At 52.3% G+C, this 19,521-nt stretch overlaps 2 protein-coding genes across 7 annotated transcripts; one reads left to right on the forward strand and one right to left on the reverse strand.

Moving 5' to 3' along the window:
• Positions 1-210: 210 nt before the first annotated feature.
• On the reverse strand, positions 211-2,295 carry HSPB6 (heat shock protein family B (small) member 6). Of its 2 annotated transcripts, none has more exons than XM_007101069.4 (3): positions 2,057-2,295; positions 933-1,055; positions 211-821 (listed from the first exon to the last, which is right to left on the reverse strand). In XM_007101069.4, the coding sequence occupies exons 1-3, from the start codon at positions 2,252-2,254 to the stop codon at positions 648-650; spliced, it is 495 nt and encodes a 164-aa protein (XP_007101131.1). In that variant the 5' UTR covers positions 2,255-2,295; the 3' UTR covers positions 211-647. The 2 variants fall into 2 exon arrangements, with proteins under 2 accessions (XP_007101131.1, XP_023988308.1); XM_024132540.3 differs by having other exon boundaries at positions 900-1,055.
• Positions 2,296-3,338: 1,043 nt separating this feature from the next.
• On the forward strand, positions 3,339-13,220 carry PROSER3 (proline and serine rich 3). Of its 5 annotated transcripts, none has more exons than XM_028485095.1 (12): positions 3,339-3,487; positions 3,879-3,981; positions 4,351-4,521; positions 4,743-4,945; positions 5,921-6,048; positions 6,156-6,256; positions 6,917-6,999; positions 7,100-7,242; positions 11,443-11,618; positions 11,734-12,709; positions 12,810-12,891; positions 13,047-13,220. In XM_028485095.1, the coding sequence occupies exons 3-12, from the start codon at positions 4,516-4,518 to the stop codon at positions 13,186-13,188; spliced, it is 2,040 nt and encodes a 679-aa protein (XP_028340896.1). In that variant the 5' UTR covers positions 3,339-3,487; positions 3,879-3,981; positions 4,351-4,515; the 3' UTR covers positions 13,189-13,220. The 5 variants fall into 5 exon arrangements, 4 of the variants coding, with proteins under 4 accessions (XP_028340896.1, XP_028340897.1, XP_023988527.1 ...); XM_028485096.1 differs by having other exon boundaries at positions 3,883-3,981; XM_024132759.3 differs by lacking the exons at positions 3,339-3,487; positions 3,879-3,981 and having other exon boundaries at positions 4,006-4,432.
• Positions 13,221-19,521: the final 6,301 nt, after the last annotated feature.

Below are 19,521 nucleotides of genomic sequence, written 5' to 3' on the forward strand. Positions count from 1 at the left end.
GGGAGGGGGTCAGAAAAGGGGTTCAAGAGTCTGGGGGTGGCTGGCTGAGGTTTCAAGTTAGAAGATGGGTTGGGGGGAGAGAGTGAGGAGAAGTGGAGTATCTGGTTGGAATGAGGGGAAGGACCCAGAGTCTTGGGGACCAGGCCAGGAAGGTCCAGGGTGGGAGGTCTGTGCAGAGTCTGGGACATTTGAGGGGAAGCGGGGGCTTATGCTTGACTGGCCTAGGCCTAGGGTGGGGGCAGGTCTGTCTACATCATAATCTTGGGTGGGGGGGATTGAAACGGAGTGTGGAGATGTTTTCCTAGAGAAGTCAGAAGGAAATAGGGAGTTTGGAGTGGGGTTCTACGCCAAGCGGGGTCAGTGGGGATGGGAGACTGTAGGCTGAGGGATTGTGCTTGTAGGGGCTGGAAGCCAGAGAGGTGTCCGGAGGTTTGAAAACAGGAGAGTGTGTGAGAGAGGCAGTGTCAGTGGAAAGGTCTACGTTATCAAGGCTGCGTCTAGGTTGGAAGGTTCAAGGCACATCCCAGACTGGGTGGGCGGGTAGTCTTGGCGCGCTCGGGACATCTGGCTGGGCGGAGTCAGGTCGGCTTTAAAAGTGCGGTGGCGGGGCCTGAGGCGGCTCCCAGGGTTCAGGCGTGCCCTGGCTCCTACTTGGCGACAGCCGCCGGCGGCGACGGCAGTGGAGCCTGGGCCGGAGCAGGTGCGGCCTGGATGGAAAGGACGCCTTCAGGGGACAGCGCGGACGTCACGGCCGCAGGGTCCACGCCAGGCGGCAAGCGGTAGCGGCGGTGAAACTCGCGCGCGATGTATCCGTGCTCATCCTGGAGGAAAAGAGGCTTGAGGGGCTCTGCCCATTCCCTGTAGATGCCCCGCCCCTCCGGCCTGCGGATCCCGCGTACTCGTTCTGGCCCGGCCCCCGCCAGCGGGCTCACCGGGCGCTCCTCGTGGCGCGCGTGCACCTCCACGTGGTCGCCAACCACCTTGACGGCGATTTCCTCCGGTGAGAAGTGCTTCACATCCAGCAGCACCGAGAAATGCCCGGGGTCGGTCGATACCTGCGCACAGCCCGATAGTCATCGGGCGGAGCGAGGCTCCGGAGACCCAGAAAGGCCCCTCCCCTTGGTTCTCCGTTGGTTCCGGTGCTGCAGCTGTTCCTGGCCTCTGGAACTGGGGCGTCCCCTTTCCTACACGTAGCCACCGAGGACCTCTTCGCCCAGAATAACTGGGATCGGTCCCTCCCCTTGTAGCCACTGGGATTCCCCTCTCATCCAGAGTGATGAGGCCCCCTTACCCTGCAAGGTCAGGGACCTCCGTCCTCACGGGGTAAGGCCTGCCCTCTCCCCCAGTGTCAGCAACGCCGTAGTCAGCGTGTCCTTCTGAACACTGACTGCTCAGCCCCCTTCCCCTCAGATCACCAGGGGCCCTTACTGCGCCACCCCCCCCCAGAAATCGCCAAGATGCCTCCTCCCCCAGAGTCTCCAGAGTCCCCTTTCTACCCTCCCACTCGAGTCACGGGATTGCTTGAGCCCTCAGTAGTTACCAGTACTCCTCCCCCACTTCTGAGTGGCCAGACCCCCCTTTCTCAAGTCACAGGACCCTCCCTCCCCTCTACCTCTCCAGGAGACATACAGTCACCAGTCTCCAAACTCTCTTCCTCAAGAATAACAAAATATTCCCTCCCCTCGGGAGGCACTGGGAACCCCACGCCCTTCAGAATGACTGGGCTCCCCCCTTTTCCCAGATTCCCTGGGTCCCCGGCCTCCTTCAGAATCACCAAGACTTCCCTCAGAGTGACCGCCCCCACCCAATTAGTGACCCAGCCCTTACACTCCTCTCGGAGCTGAGACCCTCCTCAGACTGACGGGGACCTCCCACCCCTTTCAGTAATCTGACCTCCGAGAATCCATACTCAGGGAACACCGGAAGCCCCTCTGAGGGGCCGGGGACTCTCTGGCCCGCTCAAAGTCAAGGGACATTCCTTCACCCCCCCTCAGGGTGACCGGGGACCCCAGCCTTGGAAGTAGACGGGTTACCGCCCCTCCCCCAGGCCTGGCACCTGGGCGGTAGGCAGCGCCACGCTGGGTGCGCGCAAGTAGTAGGGGGCCAGCGCGGCGGGGCAGAGCGCAGCCAGCTCGGCCTCCAGCAGCCCCTCGCCGAAGCGCTGGTCGAAGAGGCGCCCGGGTGCCGAAAGCCCGGGCAACGGGGCCGAGCCGCGGCGCAGCCAAGACGGCTGCACAGGCACCGGGATCTCCATCGTGCTCCGCCGCCGCCCTAGGCTCCGCAGTGCCCCAGCGGGTGCCGCCGCTGCTTTATAGTACGCTCTGTGTCCGCCCCTCGGCGGGCCGCCCGGGGACGTTGGGACTGCGGCCAGAGCCGGCCATTAATAGAGCCTTATTTAGACAGCCCAACAATGACTTGGCCATTTATTAAGCGCCTGCTGAATGCCAGGGAGGTATCATTCCCCAATTTTCCGAAAGGAAAACTAAAGCTGAGGAGGCGGAGCCTTGCCAGAGTGGGGTGCAAGCGTGGCGTTTGGGACCCACGGCCTGAGACACCCACCAAAGAATTCCCAGTCCCTTTAATCCACCCCCGCCCCGAAGGCGCTCTGAAGATGACGCAGATGGCGGTCTTAGGAGCAGATTCCTGGGTACAGGGAATGCGGTAGCTGGGCCAGGTTGTCAGGAGGACACAGAACAGACCCTATTCCCATCTCAGCAGGGCCCTGGTCCCAGCATCCCGGCAAGCCAGGCCTAATTCTGTGCGTCTGACTCAGCCTCGGGTGCACAGGGCAGCGGGGTCTGCCAGGTGAGCAACGGCCAGGCGGTGCGGGCAAGAACAGTCCAGGCTGGCCCCCCTGGGGCAGCGCGCCGGGGCCCAAAATAGCTCATTTTGATCCAGCCACCTCGGCCAGGAGCTCAGGCCTGGCATTTGGCGCAACCGGCTGCTCCTGGAGCAAGACGGAAGTGGTTAGATGACCGGGTGGGACTGGTAGGCTGCTGGACTGATGGAGGGACGGCGGTTAGAGAGGGCATAGACGGCCTTATTGCCCCTGCAACGGGAAAAGCCGTAGTTAGACTGAAATCTGGATGAGATTTACGCAGCAAGAGGGGGAGTGGCCAGAATACACGAGTACAGGAAAGCGAGAGTACATTGGAACCCCTCCTAACCGCGAGCCCAGCCTCAGCTCCTTTCCATTGGTCCACGGACTTGCCAATTACTGCAGCTCGCTACGGTTCTCCAATTAAACATGCTCTCTCATTCACGTTACAGCCAACCAATTGTGAGACATCTCCCTTTGGCCACCGTCCAATTACTTTTATTTTCCTGTCATTCGCGGCCTTGGAGGCCGCTCTCTTCCCGCGCCTGCAGTCCCAGAGAGGGGCGGGGCTGATAGGGCATTGCTAAGCGACAAAGATGCGCTCCGAGTGAGTCCGGTGACCGAGCAGAGCAGGCGGAATCGGCGAGGTAGCTGCGGGATGGACCGCAGGTGAGAGCGATCCCTCTTCCGGGGATCACAAGAGGCCTGGGGAGGACCAAGGGTGAGAGCAACGCAACCTAGGATCAGGTTTTCTAGGGTGCGGAGTCTTCGTTCTCAGCCGCACTGGAACTACAACTCCCAAGATGCTCCACAGCCTTAACCGGCTCCCGCCTTGGACTTCACCATCCCGGGGGTTCCAGAGCGTTTTACGTACCGCTAAGCGGCCCCGAGGGCTTTTTTTTTTTCCTCTAACCTGGCAATTCTCAGGGGCATCTTGGGAATTAATATTCTTAATTTTGAATTTGTCCCCAGACCCCATGGGTGTTATTTTTGACCTTTCTTGCTTAGGCGGAGCCCCGTGACTATAGGGATTGTAATCCATCTACCCCTTTCTCCTCAGATAGTGTCCCAAGGACTTATGGGAAATGTACCGTGATAAGGTTTAGCCTTGGCCCTTAACGTGAGCTCCACTTCAGAATCACCTGGGACACTGCGAAGAAGATGTATGTACATGCCCAGCCCCCTTCCTGATATTCTGATTCTTTTGGTCTGGGGTGAGGATCACGCAAATGTAGTTTTAAAAGATTCCTCCTAGACTGGATCCACGGTTAAGAACCACCAACCAACAGTTCCTGGGTTCTTCTCTTTTGAGACTGCTCCAAGGGCTGGTGGGAATCGTGCCTCCAGTATCATTATCTTGAATGTGCAGTGGTGCTTCATGGGAATTATAGTCCATCTCTTCCAGGAATCCATGGGAATCATAGTGTGGTTCTGCCCTCTTACCATTCTCCCATTCACCCCACCCACATACAGCCTCCCAGCAGGGCTGCAGTGACCATGCTCTGCCTGCCAACCGCCCTCTCCCCTTGCAGCTTGCCAGTTTTCTCCACCCAAGACAGTACCTTTTGGGGACGGCCCCCTGGGTCGAAGCCACTACTGACCTGGCACTCCAAGGTGAGGACATCCAACAGAGAGTGCTGTGTTCCAGCCCAGTAGCAAGGGAGTGACGACTAGAGGGAAGGATGACATGATGAGAGATGGGGGTGAGAGATCAAAAGACAGTCCCTCCTCTCTTCCCCATGGCCCTACCCTTATCCTGTCCTCTACCACCTAAATCCCTCATCACAGCCCAATCACTTTGAGTTGTTGCAATCGTGGGATGTGTTTCCTCCCCTCCGGACTGAGACTTCGTATGTGTCTTCGTTACCCTACAGGGATAAACCCTCAGCCTCACTTTTTCTTCTCCTCGCTTCCCCTATCTTAGACCCTGAGCTCATCCAGGTCCCAGAGATCCAGGCTCCCAGAAGCTCCCAGGGCTCTGGCCACAGGTCCCGAATCCCCTGAGCTGTTTGAGGAGTCCTGGCCATCCAGCTCAGGGACCCCTTCCCCACCCAGCACCACTGAGGGACAGATGGGAGCCTCTCCACCACCCACCGTGACTGACTGCGGGGACTCTGTGGTGGCCAAGTAAGTAGCAGTAGCCCTGGGGGAAAAGAAGGGTTTGGATCAGTGGGAGGGGGCAGACATCCCATAATAATCATCACAGCCAGATCTGCACTTTTAGGACCACACTTTCATGCATGTTAGCAAGCGATCTGGAGCGAGGTTCAAATCCAAGCTTTGTCACCAACTCTGTATATGATCCTGGCCTCAGTTTCCTCATCTGTAAATTGGGGATATTAATAGCATGTATGCTCTAGGGCTGTTTTAAATTTTCAATGAGTTACTGTCTGTACAGCATCTATAACAATGCCTGTCACATAGTGAGCACTTGGATTTGTAGAATCCAAGTTCAGCTGCTATAACACAGAGTCCCAAATTAATTGTGGCTTAAACAAGAGAGTACTTATTTCTTCCTCACCTAATAGTCCAGACAGAAGCAACCAGGCCTGATATGGCAGCCCCTAATTGAGGTGTGTCAGAGACACAGTTTCCTTCTCTCTTGTCCCTCTCACTTCCCTAGGCTGTTACCCTTTCCTTAATGGCCCATAATGGCTCCCAGCCACATCCACTTTCCAGAATCACGTCTCCTCGTACCTGTTGGTCAAGAACAGAGTTACATGGCCATAAAGCTACCAGGGCACCTGGTAAATGTATTTATAGAAGAGTGGCTATGTGCCCCGGATTACGTCATCTTATATAATACTGCATTACTGGGGGACTTCCCTGGCGGTCCAGTGGTTAAGACTCCGCACTCCCAATGCAGGGGCCACAGGTTCAATCCCTGGTTGGGGAGCTAAGATCCCACATGCCGCACAGCGTGGCAAAAAAAAACAAAACAAAATTGCATTACTTCATAAGAAAGGAGAACTGATGTTGAGGGACAACTCCCAAGTGCTGCTATGGAGCTAGGTAAACATTGGCTATTGTGATTATTATTGTTATTATTAAATATTAGGCTTTCCTCATCCCACCCACCTTGCAATTCTCTGATGCTCACAGGTACATAAACCGGTTCCGACAGGCTCAGCCCACAAGCCGAGAGGAACGCAAGTCTGCAGGCCCAACCCCAGCTGACTTTTGGTGGCTGTGGCCTGAATCACCAGACGCCAGCAGTCAACTTGCAGCAGGTACCTGCTTCAGTCTCATCTACTCCTGGCCTATAACCTCTCCTGAGCGATACCCCCAGCAGCCACTCCTCCTGGCCCCCCCTAAATCAATTGGAGCTTCTCAACAGGAGCCAATGAACCAGAAGGAAGACCCAACACAGCAGTCCCGACTCGTGCCAAGGTGGCCAGTGCATCACAGACTATGGCCCCCCTTCAGGAAATAAAGCAGGTGACATCCCCATCCACTCCTTCCCCTACGTGCCTGAACTGGCAGCACCAGCCCTGGGATGGAATTAGAGTCAACTCCCAATTCAAGGAAGTGTAAACAAAAAAGGGAGGTCTTGCTGGCTAATGCAATCAAGAAAGCCAAAGGAATCTGCTTTCAGGCATAGCTGAATCCAGGTGTTTGAACCATATTGGGAGGAACTTGACTCTCATGGCTCTCTGTTCCTCTTTGTTTGGCTCAATCTCAGGTAGGCTTTCCCCTCAAAATAGCTAAGATGGCCCTGTTAACTCTAGGCTTCTAATGTACTTGATCACTCCAGTGGAAAGAGAAGGCTTTTCCAATAGCTCCACCCTAAACCCCAGGGAATATTCTCATTCGCTCATCTTTGAGCCAATCACTGTGAACCAGAGGACAGAACATTATGACTAGCCAGGCCTGATCAGGAAGGCATGGTCAACCCTTCTATAACAATGACTGCACTGAGGGATATGGATCCACAGAGGAAAACCTGGTCTCTCTTTCCTGAGGAGGAAGAGCAGATTCTAAGCCAGCATGTGAGGGCACCAGGTGGAATGTAGACCTGCATCCAGGCCCTCTGTCCCGAGCCCCTTTCCCAGTAGCCTTTGGGATGGGGACTGGCCTCTCACCCCTCTCACCTTACAGAGCCTCAACACGTGGAACTCATCCCTGTTGGACTTGGAGACACTGAGCCTGCAAAGCAGAGCTGCCAGGCTGCTCAAACGCAGGTGCCTCCCCCGTCCCCATCACCCTCCCCACTCCTACCCCTCCAGGCTCGGGCCACTGCCTCTGAGACCCCCGTTACCTCACTTCTGCCTCTCCCTACAGCAAGGCCTCCATCTCTTCCTCCTCCTCCCTCAGCCTCAGCGATGCCGGCATCTCCTCATTCCCCGTCAGCTCTGGTGGCCTCTCTCCCTTCTCCATGACCTTCACTCCTGACTCCAGCAAGGGCTCTGACCCCAAGGCACAAGGTAGGTTCTGGGAGGCAAGGATGAGGGCAGTCTGGGTGCAAATCCCAGCCTTTCGACTTACCACCTCTGTGACCTTGGGCCTCTCTGGGCCTTGTTTCCCCAGCTGTAAAACAGGGGAAATAATTCTACTCCTCTGCTATGGGTGTTGTGAGGATTAAATGAGTTGGTGAATACATGGAACACCTAGCACGGCTCTGTTAACAGTAGCTATCAGGAGTATGCATGTTCTCTCTCTGCATCCTGTCTGCAGTTCTGAACACGAAGCCCCCAAATCAGAAGGCTTTTTGCAGATTTGGCACCACAGCTGATTTGCCAGCAAAATTTGATGTAAATAATACGAAGAATATTCATATATCTATCCTATTTAGGGTGAATATTCATACTATTTTTATTGAGGTATAGTTGATCTACAATATTATATTAGTTTCAGGTGTACAACATAGTAATTCAAAATTTTTACAGATTATACTCCATTTAAAGTTATTATAAAATATTGGCTATATTCCCTGTGCTCCACAATATTTCTTTGTAGCTTATTTATTTTATACACAGTAGTTTGTACCTCTTAGCCCCTGTCCCCATCCTGCCCCTCCTCTGCTTGCCTCTCCCCACTGGTAACCACTAGTTTGTTCCCTATATCTGTGAGTCAGTTTCTGTTTTGTTATATTCATTCGTTTATTTTATTCTTTCAATTCTACATATGAGTGATAACATATGGTATTCACCTTTCTCTGTCTGACTTATTTAACTAAGCATAATACCTTCCAGGTCCATCCATGTTGTTGCAAATGGTAGAATTTCATTCTTTTTAATGGATGAGTAGGATTCCATTGTATATATACACCACATCTTCTTTATCCATTTGTCTGTTGATGGACACTTACTTAGGTTGCTTCCATATGTTGGCTATTGTAAATAATGCTGCTAGGAACATTGGGGTGCATGTATCTTTTTGAATTACTGTTTTCATTTTCTTCAGATATAGACCCAGGAGTAGAATTGCTGGATCATATGGTAGTTCTATTTTTAGTTTTTTGAGGAACCGTCGTATTGTTTTCCACAGTGGCTGCACCAGTTTACATTCCCATAAACAGTGTACCGGGGTTCCCTTTTCTCCACATCTTCACCAACATTTGTTATTTGTGGTCTTTTCAGTGATAGCCATTCTGACAGGTATGAGGTGATATCTCATCGTGATTTTGATTTCCATTTCTCTGATGAGTAGCAATGTTGAGCATCTTTGAATGTGCCTGTTGACCTTCTGTATGTCTTCTTTGGAAAAATGTCTTATCAGGTCTTCTGCCCATCTTTTAATCAGGTTGTTTGTTTTCTGATGTTGAGTTGTATAAGCTGTTAATATATTTTGGTCATTAATCCCTTATCAGTCATACTGTTTGAAAATATTTTCTCCCATTCAGTAGGTTGTCTTTTTGTGTGGTTGATGGTTTCCTTTGCTGTACAAAAGCTTTTAAGTTTAATTAGATCCCATTCATTTATTTTTGCTTTTGTTTCCTTTGCGTTAGGAGACAGAGCTACAAAAATATTGCTATGATTTGTGTCAAAGAGTGTTCTATGCCTGTGTTTTCTTGTAGGAGTTTTATGGCTTCAGGTCTTACATTTAGGTCTTTAATCCATTTTGAGTTTCTTTTTGTATGTAGTGGGAGAATATATTCTAATCTCATTCTTTTACATGTAGCTGTCCAGTTTTTCCAGCACCACTTATTGAAGAAACTGTCTTTTCCCCATTGTATATTCTTGTTTCCTTTGTTGTAGATTAATTGACCATAAGTGTGTGGGTTTATTTCTGGGCTCTCTGTTCTATTCCATTGATCTACTTGTCTGTTTTTGTGCCAGTACCATTCTGTTTTGATTACTGTAGCTTTGTAGTATAGTCTGAAGTCAGGGAGTAAATATTCATGCTTCTTTCTATGGATATATAACATTGAACCATATGAAACTTTTGTCTGTGAGTGAAAAATAGTTGAATAATGGCAATTTCATATTGTTCAGCTAAATACCAATGTGTTTGAGTCTGGTGTACGGACCCAGACCCCTGTCAACACTGTACATACCATGTAACTTTGCTAAAACATGCAAACTGTTGAACTCTCAAATTTCTGCCCCCAAGATTTCAGAGATTGGATTAAGGACCTGGGTTACTGTTACGGTCATCGTTGTTACCGTTACTCTGTGCCCAGGTCCTGGGATGCAGTGGTGCACAGGACAGATGCTCTGCATGTCTCACAGGACTCCCGTGAGTGGGGACAGGCAAGCAGAGAGAACAGAGTGTTGTTTGTGCATGTTGTGTGATCCTGCCCAAGCACTCCCCTGTCTGATTCTTTGCTCCTTCTCTTTTTATTCTCTTTTTATTCACTTCTCCTCCTTGAGCCTCAGTTTCCTCATCTTTAAAATGGGGATAAAACTACTACCTACTTCATGAGTTGTTTTGCAGATTAAATGTATTCATTATTTCACATAACAAACATTGAATATCTGTTGTGTATGAAGCCTGTGAGCGGGATTGGGGATTCCTTAGTGAACCAACCATACATGGTCCCACCTTCATGGTCCTCACAGGATAGTGAGTGTGGGGCAGAGAATAGCTACATAACTCCACAAACAAATGTGAAATATAAGCAGAAATGAGGGCCATGCAGGAGAGAATTGCAATGCTGGGATGTCAGAGAAGGCCTTCCTGGAAGAGGTGCTATCTAAGTGGAGACCTGAATGATGCAGGTGGGGACAATAGCCCTCTAGCCTGCACAAAGGACCTGAGGTCGGAGGGAACACGATGCAGACAATGAACTAGGAAAGGCAAGAGCCAGGAGTAAGAGTAGTGTGGGATAAGGTGGAAGAGACTGCCAAGGGGTCAGATTCCATAGGCTATGTAAGCATGTGAGGCATTTGGTCATAATCTACCGGGGAGCCGCGGGAGAGTTCTGAGCAAGGAGGGCACAGGATCTTTATTGGCTCCCTATGGCTGCTATCAACATCTAGTGAGAGACAGACTCTGGTAGTTTGGGTTGGGCCAGAGCCTGAGGAGCAGAGTAGAGGGAAGTGGCCAGGTTTGGAAGTAGAATCACAGTATATAGAAGGGAGAGAAGAAGAGGTCCCACATGATGTACCCCCACCTTCTCTGTGCAGCATTAGTAGGTGGGGCTTCTGAGAGATAATGGTAGACATACTAACTGACAAAATGATGCTCTGGGTGGTAGGGAATGGTGTCTCTTTGCCCCACAGGACTGAGGACAGCCAGCGGCCCTGTCTTTAGTCACTGCTTTATTCCCAGCACAGGGCTGGGCACTGGGATGGAACACAATAAACAGTTCACTTTGCATTTATGCCACAAATACTGACACTAGGTCCTGTTCTTGACACTGAGGATATGATAATGGCCGGATAGACAAAAATTGCTGCCCTTGTGTAGCTGGCATTGTGGAGGGAGAGATGAACAATAAATAAGCAAAGAAGTATAATATTTAGTAGTTAGAAGGTGATAAGTGCTAAGGAGAAAAATGGAACAGGAAAGAGGATGGAGAGTAGTAGGGCTGGGGTTGTTGCAGTTTTGAATAGGGTAGTCAGGGAAGGTTTCACTAAGAAGGTGATACTTGGGCAAATATTGCAAAGACTTGGAGTGAACCCTGTGGTTACATGAACGAAGAGCCTTCCAGGCAGAGGAAACCACAAATGCAAAGACTTGCTTTTTAACAGGAGAGAGGTGCAGCCTGGGGAAGATTCTAACCCAGGAAGGCCCTGATCTGACTCAGGTGTTCACAGGCTCCCTCTGGCTGCGGGTGGGGACAGTTTGGGAGGATAGGAAGAAGGGAAACCAGGGAGGAAGTTGCTTTGGGGTTGGCAGGTGAGGGAAGTAAAGTGGGGAGAAGTGGGCAGATTCTGGAGGATCCGCCTTGGTCACTGCTGTAACCACCATGTCCAGAACAGTGCCTGGCAAATAGTAAGAGCTCAATAAATATTTGTTGATGAATGAAGAATTGAATGATGACAGGTTGAGAAGCCCTTGAGGGCTCTCTTCTCTGATTCTGCCCCTTTCCCCACTTCCCAATCTGCAGGGGAGTTGGGACATTAACTGGAGAGCCTGTCTGATTAACCTTCTGGTACAGTCGAAGGGTGTGTGCTAGGCTGTCCTTGCTCATCCCCCCAGGCCCTGCCTTACCCCTCTTCCCTCTACTTACTCCACAGCAACCCCAGCACCTGCCCCCATCCCTACTCCATCCCCAGTCTCCTCCCGGGCACCCCTGCGGCCAGAGGATGACATTCTGTACCAGTGGCGGCAGCGGCGGAAGCTTGAACAGGCTCGAGGAAGCCAGGGTGATGGAACCTGGGTGCTGCCCCAGACCCCTGCCCTCACCCCTACGGTGAGATGGGGGAGGGAGGAGACTGAGGCGGCTGGAGCGGGGATCCTAAGGGAAGTTGGAGGGAGGGAGAGGCTGAGGGGGACTGAGGACCCTCTACCCTTTCTCTCCCTCTCAGGTCCCTATCCCCATCTGTCTACAGACCTCTCCTGCCCCTGCAGAGACCCTTGGTTCCCTGGGAACCCAGCCTAACTGCATCCCACTTTGGGGCAGTGTGGCTCCATCTGGTCCCCGGGAAGCCTTCCGCTTGGAGAGGCCTCCTATTCCCCCAGGGTTCTCTCCACATATCTTTTGGGGCCCCAGTCCCCATGGATTCTTCTGGGCCCCGCAGCCCGGTCCCTGCGTATCTCTTGGGGCCATCCCTCCCACGGCCGCGGCCTCCACCCCAGCGCCCCCAGCCTCCACTCCTGCGCCTCCAGCCTCAACCACTGCGCCCTCTGCCTCCACTCCCGCGCCCCCTGCCGCCCCCCAGGGCCCGCCCACCCCTGCACCATGCAGCCCAGGCGAGCTCGAGAGGCAGAGCTCCAAGCCTCGAAGAAGCAGAGCCCAACGCCAGGAGTCTGCTGGGCGAATCACGGCAGCGGACGAGGGCCCTGGCCCGCAGCTCAGAGGCGCGCTGGGCCAAGTAGTGGCGGCTCGGCTGTTTCCAGACAGCCTGGAGGACACGCCCCCTCGCCAAGAGGGCCCGCCTCCACCCAAGGCTGAATCTCAGAAAGTCAAGGCCACACGCCCTCAAACCGAGACTCTGTGCCCTCGTTCAGAGGTCACGGCCCCTCCATCTGAATCACGGTGTCCCCAGGCAGAGACCCCGCAGGGTCGGTCTAAGGCCGAGTCTCGGAACGCCAAGGCCATGCTCCCCCTAGTGGGATCGGTGCCTAGGAAGAACAAAGACACTTTCTTGGCTGAAGTCGGGTGTAAGCCGCCCAAGGTCCGGCCCCCTCCAGCTGAGGAGGCGGCCACTTGTGTTAAGGCCCCGCCCCGTCCGTTCAAGGAGGGGGCTCTTGAAGTTGTGGCCACGCCCTCATCCGCTGATGGCCACGCCCCCTCAGAGGACATCCTCTCCCAGGCTGCCAGACTTCTGCAGGCTGCGGAAGGTGAGCTGATGCGCATCGACGCTCGTGGCTGCCCCGAATCTGGATGGCAGTCCAGCACGCTACGAGTCCGGCCCCCTGAATCTCACTCTTTTCCCCCCAGACTCCGACGGCAGCGAGTTCCAGGACGACCCTATACTGCAGGTGCTAAGGGTTCAAAGGGCGGAGCTGCGGCGGCAGAAAAGGTGACCATGCCAGGATTTAAGACACCCGGCCCCTGAATCCTCTGAGACCGCCGTTTGGTACCCACCTCTCCTGAGCCCGTTTCCCAGAACATACACAGCCCCAGACCCCAATCCTGAGCAAAACCTCAACCTCTACTCCCCTGTCCTTTTTCCAGGAAAGTGGATGCCCAGATATCCCGCCTGCTGGGCCACACTGAAGACCCAGAGTCTTGGTCTCCCCCAGCCAGGTCGCCTCCCGGGTCCCCAAGGATGCGGCTGAGGAGGGAAGGAGCCTCTCTTGAGGCCAGACGACTTTGAATTGTACAGATTCTATTTTTCCTAATAAATGTTTTTTTCAGGTTACTGGTTGTCTCTGAGAAAGAAGTTGTTTTGGAAAGGCCAAGGGTCATGCTAATTTAGGGAAATAGCTCCCATGCCCCGCCTCCCACACACACACCCTAGCTCTGCCCTGCCCCACCTCACCCTAGTTTCTGACCACTGAAGCAAAGTCTCTTCTGGTTTCATCCCCTATGAGGGCAAGAGAGGGGCTCCGGGCAAGACTGGGACTCACCTTATCTGACCTTCAACTCAGGAGTGGATCCTCCTGTCTCAGATGAGACCAAAGGAACGGTCCTCTGGGTATGAAGCTTGTAGAGTCATCAGAGTGTTGGACAATGGTCAGGCCTCCGTCCATATCCTGTTTGACCCAGCAGCAGCATTTGGTGCTCTGATCCCCACGCCCTCCTTGAAGCACTTCTTTTCCTGGCTTCCAGAACCCCAGCCCTCTCCTCACCTCTCTGGTTGTGCCATCTCATTGTGCCTCACACCTGTCACTTTAGTGTGTCCCAGGGCCCTGGCCTTGACTTTTCTATCTACAGTCAATCGCAGGTGCTCTCATCTGGCTTCATGGGCTCTAAACCCCATCTCTTTTCTGATAGTCCACAGATTTCTATCTTCAGCCTAGAACCTCAGGTTCTTGTACCCTGCTACTTGCTCATCATCCACACAAAAAGGTCTAAGAGATGTCTCAAACTCCACAGATCTTAATCTTCCCCCTAAACCTGCTGCTCCCTGCCTCTCAGCTCCATCCTTCTACTTGCTCAGGTCAGAAGCCTCACAGCTGTCATTGACTCCTCTCGTTCCCTCACACCCACAGTCAGTTGACCAGCAAGTTCTATCACCTCTACCTTTAAAATCTCTCCAGAATTTAACCCCGCCTTTCTCCCCATTCCACTGCCCCACCCCAGTCTAGGCTATCATCACCTGTCCGGACTATAGAAAAACCTATTGTTTTATCTGTGAATACTTCGACACATTTCCCATCAAAAAAGTAGAGTCTATGTCCCTTCTTGAAACTGGGTTGAACTTTGTGACTGCCTCCACAAATAAAATGCAGAGGAAGTGATATTACTTTAACTTTCTAAATTGGATTAGAAAAGATGATATAATTTCCACCTGTTTTTCTCCCAGTCTCTCTTCTCTCTCCGTCTCTCCCTGTCCCCCTCCTTTTGGAGCCCTGGGATGCCATGTAAAAAGTCCAGTTGCCATCCTGGATAAGGATTTTGACTACAAAGGTGTCAAAATTCAGTGAAATTTATGAATTGCATGGTATGTAACGTTTACCTCAAAAGAAAAATAAATATTAAACTCCAATGAAGGATATGCATGCTGAAGTATTTAGGAGACAGTATACAATGTCTTTAATTTATTTTGAAATGCATCCAAAACTTAGATTAATGGATGACTAGAGTAATAGGTAGATGTGAGATAAAGCAAATATAGTAAAATGCTAATGGTAGGATCTAAGTGGTGGGTATATGGGTGTAAAATTGTTTAACTTTGCTGTATGTTAGAAAATTTTTATAATAAAATGTTAGAGAATATATCAGGATTATTTTGGTATTTGTATTTACAAAAAAGAAGATAGGATAGATTTCTGTAAAAAGTAGCTTTGTAATGTCACAGACATGGTAAATATTTGTTTTCAGTCTCTTTGAACAAACCATACATTTAAACAAAATCAAAAGAAGGAAATAGCTGCTTAGATATAAGGAGAAAAAAAGATGTTTATAGTAGCAGAATCTGATCTTGGGGGGTGAGTGGGACCTAGAATATAGTAGCAGAATCTGATCTTGGGGGTGAGTGGGACCTAGAAATTTTCCTGAGGAAGTTACATTTGAGCTGAGACAGGTAGGAATTAATAACGAACAAAGGGCCATCCTAATTACTATTTCTGGGCTACAAGCCACCCCAAAACTTAGTGGCATAAAACAATCATTTTATTATGCTCATGGATTCTGTGAGTCAGAAATTTGGACAGGGCACAGTTGGGGACAGTTTGTCTCTGCTCCATGATGTCTAGGGGTTCAGCTGGGAAGACAAAGGTGGCTTGACAGCTGGGGGCAGAATCTCTGGAGCTTCTTCACTCCCAAGTCTGACATCAGGGCTCAGATGACTTTAAGCTGGAACTACAGACTGTAGTGCCTACACAAGGTCTCTCCATGTGGCTTATGCTTCCTCAGAGCACGACTACCTCAACAGAGTTGCGCTTCTCACATGATGCCTCAAGGCTCCAGAGCTAGTCATTCCAGTGGACAAAGAATGCCTTTGCCTTTTACTACATAGCCTTGGAAATCACATAGTGTCAATTCCTATTCATTCCTATTCTCTATTGGTTGAAGTTGTCACAATCCTGCCCAGATGGAGATAGACTCTACCTTTTCATGAGAGGAGTGTGAAAGAATTTGCAGTCGTGTTTTAATGGGGGGAGGGGCTCAGAGAATACTCCAGGCAGAGGGAAATTCATGTGGGAAATCCCTGTTATGGAAGTGAGGTCAGCAAGTTCAATAAACTGAAATAAGTAGCTGTAAATTTACCCCTCCGTCAGCACTCCCTTTCCCCAATCTCGACCTAAATTTTATCCATAGAACTTATCGCCTTCTAATATTCTATATTTTAAAATACTTATTTTGTAAACTGTCTTTTCCCACTAGCTTTTGAGCTCCATGTGGGCAGGGTATATTTTCCCCTGTTTTGGTTACTGATATATCCACAAATTAAGCGATCAGAGTTTGTGAATGAATGAATGGGTGGATCAAGGATGTACCTTCGAGGGCCTTGCTGAGGGCATGACCAATGGCAAATTCTCTTGGAAAGGGTGTTGTTACAGAGTGTTTTCTTTTTCTTTTTTCTTTTTTTTTTTTGTAATGTACATACCTGGTCCAGGGATCAGAGAGCTGTATTTATTTATTTATTTTTAATTAATTAATTTATTTATTATTTATTTTTGGCTGTGTTGGGTCTTTGTTGCTGCGCGCAGGCTTTCTCTAGTTGCGGCAAGCGGGGGTTACTCCTGGTTGCAGTGTGCGGGCTTCTCGTTGCAGTGGCTTCCCTTGTTGTAGAGCACAGGCTCTAGGTGTGCAGGCTTCAGTAGTTGTGGCATGCAGGTTTAGTAGTTGTGGCTTGCGGGCTCTAGAGCGCAGGCTCAGTAGTTGTGGCACACGGGCTTAGTTGCTCCGCGGCATGTGGGATCTTCCCATACCAGGGCTCGAACCCGTATCCCCTGCATTGGCAGGCGGATCTTTAACCACTGAGCCACCAGGGAAGTCCCTACAGAGTATTTTCTGAGCCTCAGTCAACAGCGGGAACAATTGGGACTGGCTTTATGGGAGGCGTGGTCATGTTCAGGCACGCAGGCTAAATTTATTCCTAGGAAAAAGGAGTCAAGGCTGGAGGCCAGCCTGTAAGAAGCAGTAGAGGAGGAGTCAAGGAAAATGTTCAGTGAGTAGGGGGAGGCTAAGTCGCAGATTGCCTAGGGTTATGTCCCAGGCAGAGCATCTGACAGTGAAAAACATCCAGGGGCCAATGTTGTTAGTACTCTGTGGGCAGGGGAGGGGTCAAGGACTGACAAAGTGGGGTCAGAGGATCGAGACTTTGAAGAGCTGCTTAGGGGATGGAGAAAAGCTTGAGGCCATGGGAGAAGCCAGTTGAGAGTGGCAGAGGAGCGGTCACTGACAGTGGACTAAGGGAAGGGTCCACTGCTTAGTGTTAGAAATGTTAGAAGCAAAGCATAAAGAACCTGAGGGTGTGTCTCAGGAGGGGAATGACGGCCAATGAAAAGCAGGCATAGGCGTGGCGCTGTCAAACTTCGCGGGGCGGGACCGGAGAGACCGAGCCAGAAATGAGACCCAAGCCAATGAAAATCCTCCAGGTGGGCGGGGCGTCGTCCGAAGGCCAAGGGTGGAGCCAATGAGACGCTGCGCCGCGTCCCCCATTGCCCCCGCCCCTGTGAGGCTAGTGCCGGAGCCACGGGCAGCCGTTAGGGGCGGGGCCTGCAGCCGCCCGCGCGCAGCTCGCGCCCTCCCCTTTGTGTCGCCATGGCGGCAGCATCGGCGACGAGGACGACGGGCGAGGGTTCCAGCGCGGCCGGCGCCTGAGGAGGCTACGCGACCATGGTGGTGAGGCGCCCACGCGGCCGTCAATCTGTCGGCGAATTCAGTCTGTCCGCGCGGGGCCACGCCCCGCGCGCCCCGCCCCCGGCCCCGCCCGAGCCCGCGGCCTGCGCCGCCCCTCACCCCTCACCGCGGTCCCTCTCGTACCCCGGTCTGGTCTTGGGCCCTAGCTCTTACCCGAGCCCCGCCCCCTCAGGGCGCATCCCCCTCCCACGCCCTGGATGGGGGTGACGGTGGCCGAAGACCCAGACTTGGGAGGAAAAAGGGCTGGTCCAGGGAAGGACCCCGCATCCTCCAATTGGCCCCCTCAGGGGCCTGCTGAGGCTCTCTGGGTCCTTCACCAGCCCCTATCCCAGAGCCATCCTCAGCGTCCTCATCCCAGCCTCCAGCCCTCCCTGGCCTAGACCCCTCCTCCTCCTCCTACCATCAGCCGGTTTCTCATTCTTGAGCCCCACCCCCACCCGGCTCCATCCTCAGCCTGACCCTTTTCTTCTCCTTCTCGTCTTTCTCACCCCTTCCCAGTCCCTCTCAACCAACCCTCCCTTATCCCCCATCAGCCTGAACCTTTACTTCAGCCTCTCCAGCTGCTACCCTCCTCCTTACTCCACCCTAATCCCAAGCGTGCACTGTACCGCGATGTGATCCTTGGGTCCTTTCCATCTTCTTGGCCTCATCCCCCCTCCCCCACCGTCTCCCTCTCCCACCGTGCTGCTCCTGCTCATTCATCCATTCATTCCCTCATTCGCTCACTTAACATTCACTGAGACCTCTGTGTAGCCCCTTTGCTCCAGGCACAGAGAAAGTCAGATCCCTCCTGCCTTGGGGAGCTTCATGGGCTGGAGAGGGACCCACCCAAGGGTGAGACCCAAAGGATGAAGTCGGCATTGTAGGGATATGAAGGAGGGAGAGGCTAGAGCCCAGTCTGAGGAATCCTCATCTGGCAGATGGTTAATTTATTCATCAGATTTTACCCAGCCCCCGCTGTGTGACTGTGCTGGCACTGGGCCTTGGGACCCAGAGAGGAATCAGGCACAACCCAACCTGTGAGGAGCATCGATTCTGTGCCCAGCTCTGTGCTGGGCAATGCTGGGGGACTAGGGACTCAGCCCCAGTCCAATGGGGGAGATGGACTCCTCCATTGGACTGTCACCAGACAGGGACATCTCAGAGTGCTCAAGGCTGTAATGAGGGAAGCTCAGGCAACATCATCAAGCCTGGGATGGGGGTGGCTCAGGGGATGTGGGAGTCCAGAAGAGGGGCCTGACACAGCCTGAAGGGTCAGGGAGAACTTCCGAGAGGTGGGAACATGAGAGTTGAGACCTGAGGGATAAGTGAAAGGACAGGGAAGGGATGGGGAAGAGTGTTCCATGCAGCAGGAACAGCCTTTGCAAAGCCCTAGAAGGAAATGAGAAGACAGTACTTTTGTTGGACTCTTAGAAGTTTGAGAGCTCTGAGAGCGGAGGCAATGGGAAGAGATGAGGCTGGAGAGGTAAACAGACCAGAATATTTAGACTTTATCTTAAAGACAACAGGGAGCCATTGAAGATTCATGACCTGTGGAGAGACAGAGGCAGATTTGTGTTTTGTGAAAGTTATACTAGCTCTTGCTGTGAAGAAGCTGGCAGGAAGGGAGAGGTGGAAGCAGGAAGACTGATAAGATGGGAGCAGTGACTGTCCAGATGTCTATGAAAGGCGTGGAGAGGCACATATGGGAGATGACTATACTCTGCTGGGGCTACAGGAGGGTTTTAAATGGGGAGAGATGGTACCAACATGCTCTTTCCCTAATTCACCCGTGGGCCCTGCTCTGCCAGCCCCCCACCCCAGACCACACACGAAGAAGCAGACCTACCCTCAGCCCAGCCTTTACCTCCCCCTGACCTACCCCTCTTCTCCCTGCTCAGGGCAGTGTATGGAGCAATTCGGGGCCGCAGGCCCAGGCTGACAGATAACAATGCTCCCGTTGTCTCTCTGCTCCCATCTCTGGGGGCCTCTGATTCTTCTTTCTGCTCTACAGGCTCGCAGCACTGACAGCCTGGATGGCCCAGGGGAAGGCTCAGTGCAGCCCCTGCCCCCAGCTGGGGGGCCCAGTGTGAAGGGCAAGCCTGGGAAGAGGTGAGAGGTGAGGGAGAGGCTCAACTTAGGAGGGGAACCAAGCTCAGGAGCCACTAGTGACCTGTCACCTGTCCCCCAGGCTCTC

This window comes from Physeter macrocephalus, unplaced genomic scaffold (genome assembly GCF_002837175.3).
Source record: "Physeter macrocephalus isolate SW-GA unplaced genomic scaffold, ASM283717v5 random_315, whole genome shotgun sequence".
In the NCBI taxonomy this organism is placed as follows: domain Eukaryota; kingdom Metazoa; phylum Chordata; class Mammalia; order Artiodactyla; family Physeteridae; genus Physeter; species Physeter macrocephalus.

Bases quoted from the DNA above. Each gene is read 5' to 3' on its own strand.
- PROSER3 (XM_024132759.3), top strand. From the start codon at position 4,316: ATGCTCTGCCTGCCAACCGCCCTCTCCCCTTGCAGCTTGCCAGTTTTC. The intron at 6,257-6,916 runs GTGACATCCCCA...CTCACCTTACAG, and splicing joins CCCTTCAGGAAATAAAGCAG to AGCCTCAACACGTGGAACTC. The intron at 12,892-13,046 runs GTGACCATGCCA...TCCTTTTTCCAG, and splicing joins GAGCTGCGGCGGCAGAAAAG to GAAAGTGGATGCCCAGATAT.
- HSPB6 (XM_024132540.3), bottom strand. From the start codon at position 2,254: ATGGAGATCCCGGTGCCTGTGCAGCCGTCTTGGCTGCGCCGCGGCTCG. The intron at 1,056-2,056 runs GTGCCAGGCCTG...GGCTGTGCGCAG, and splicing joins TGGCGCTGCCTACCGCCCAG to GTATCGACCGACCCCGGGCA. The intron at 822-899 runs GTACGCGGGATC...CTTTTCCTCCAG, and splicing joins CGGGGGCCGGGCCAGAACGA to GATGAGCACGGATACATCGC.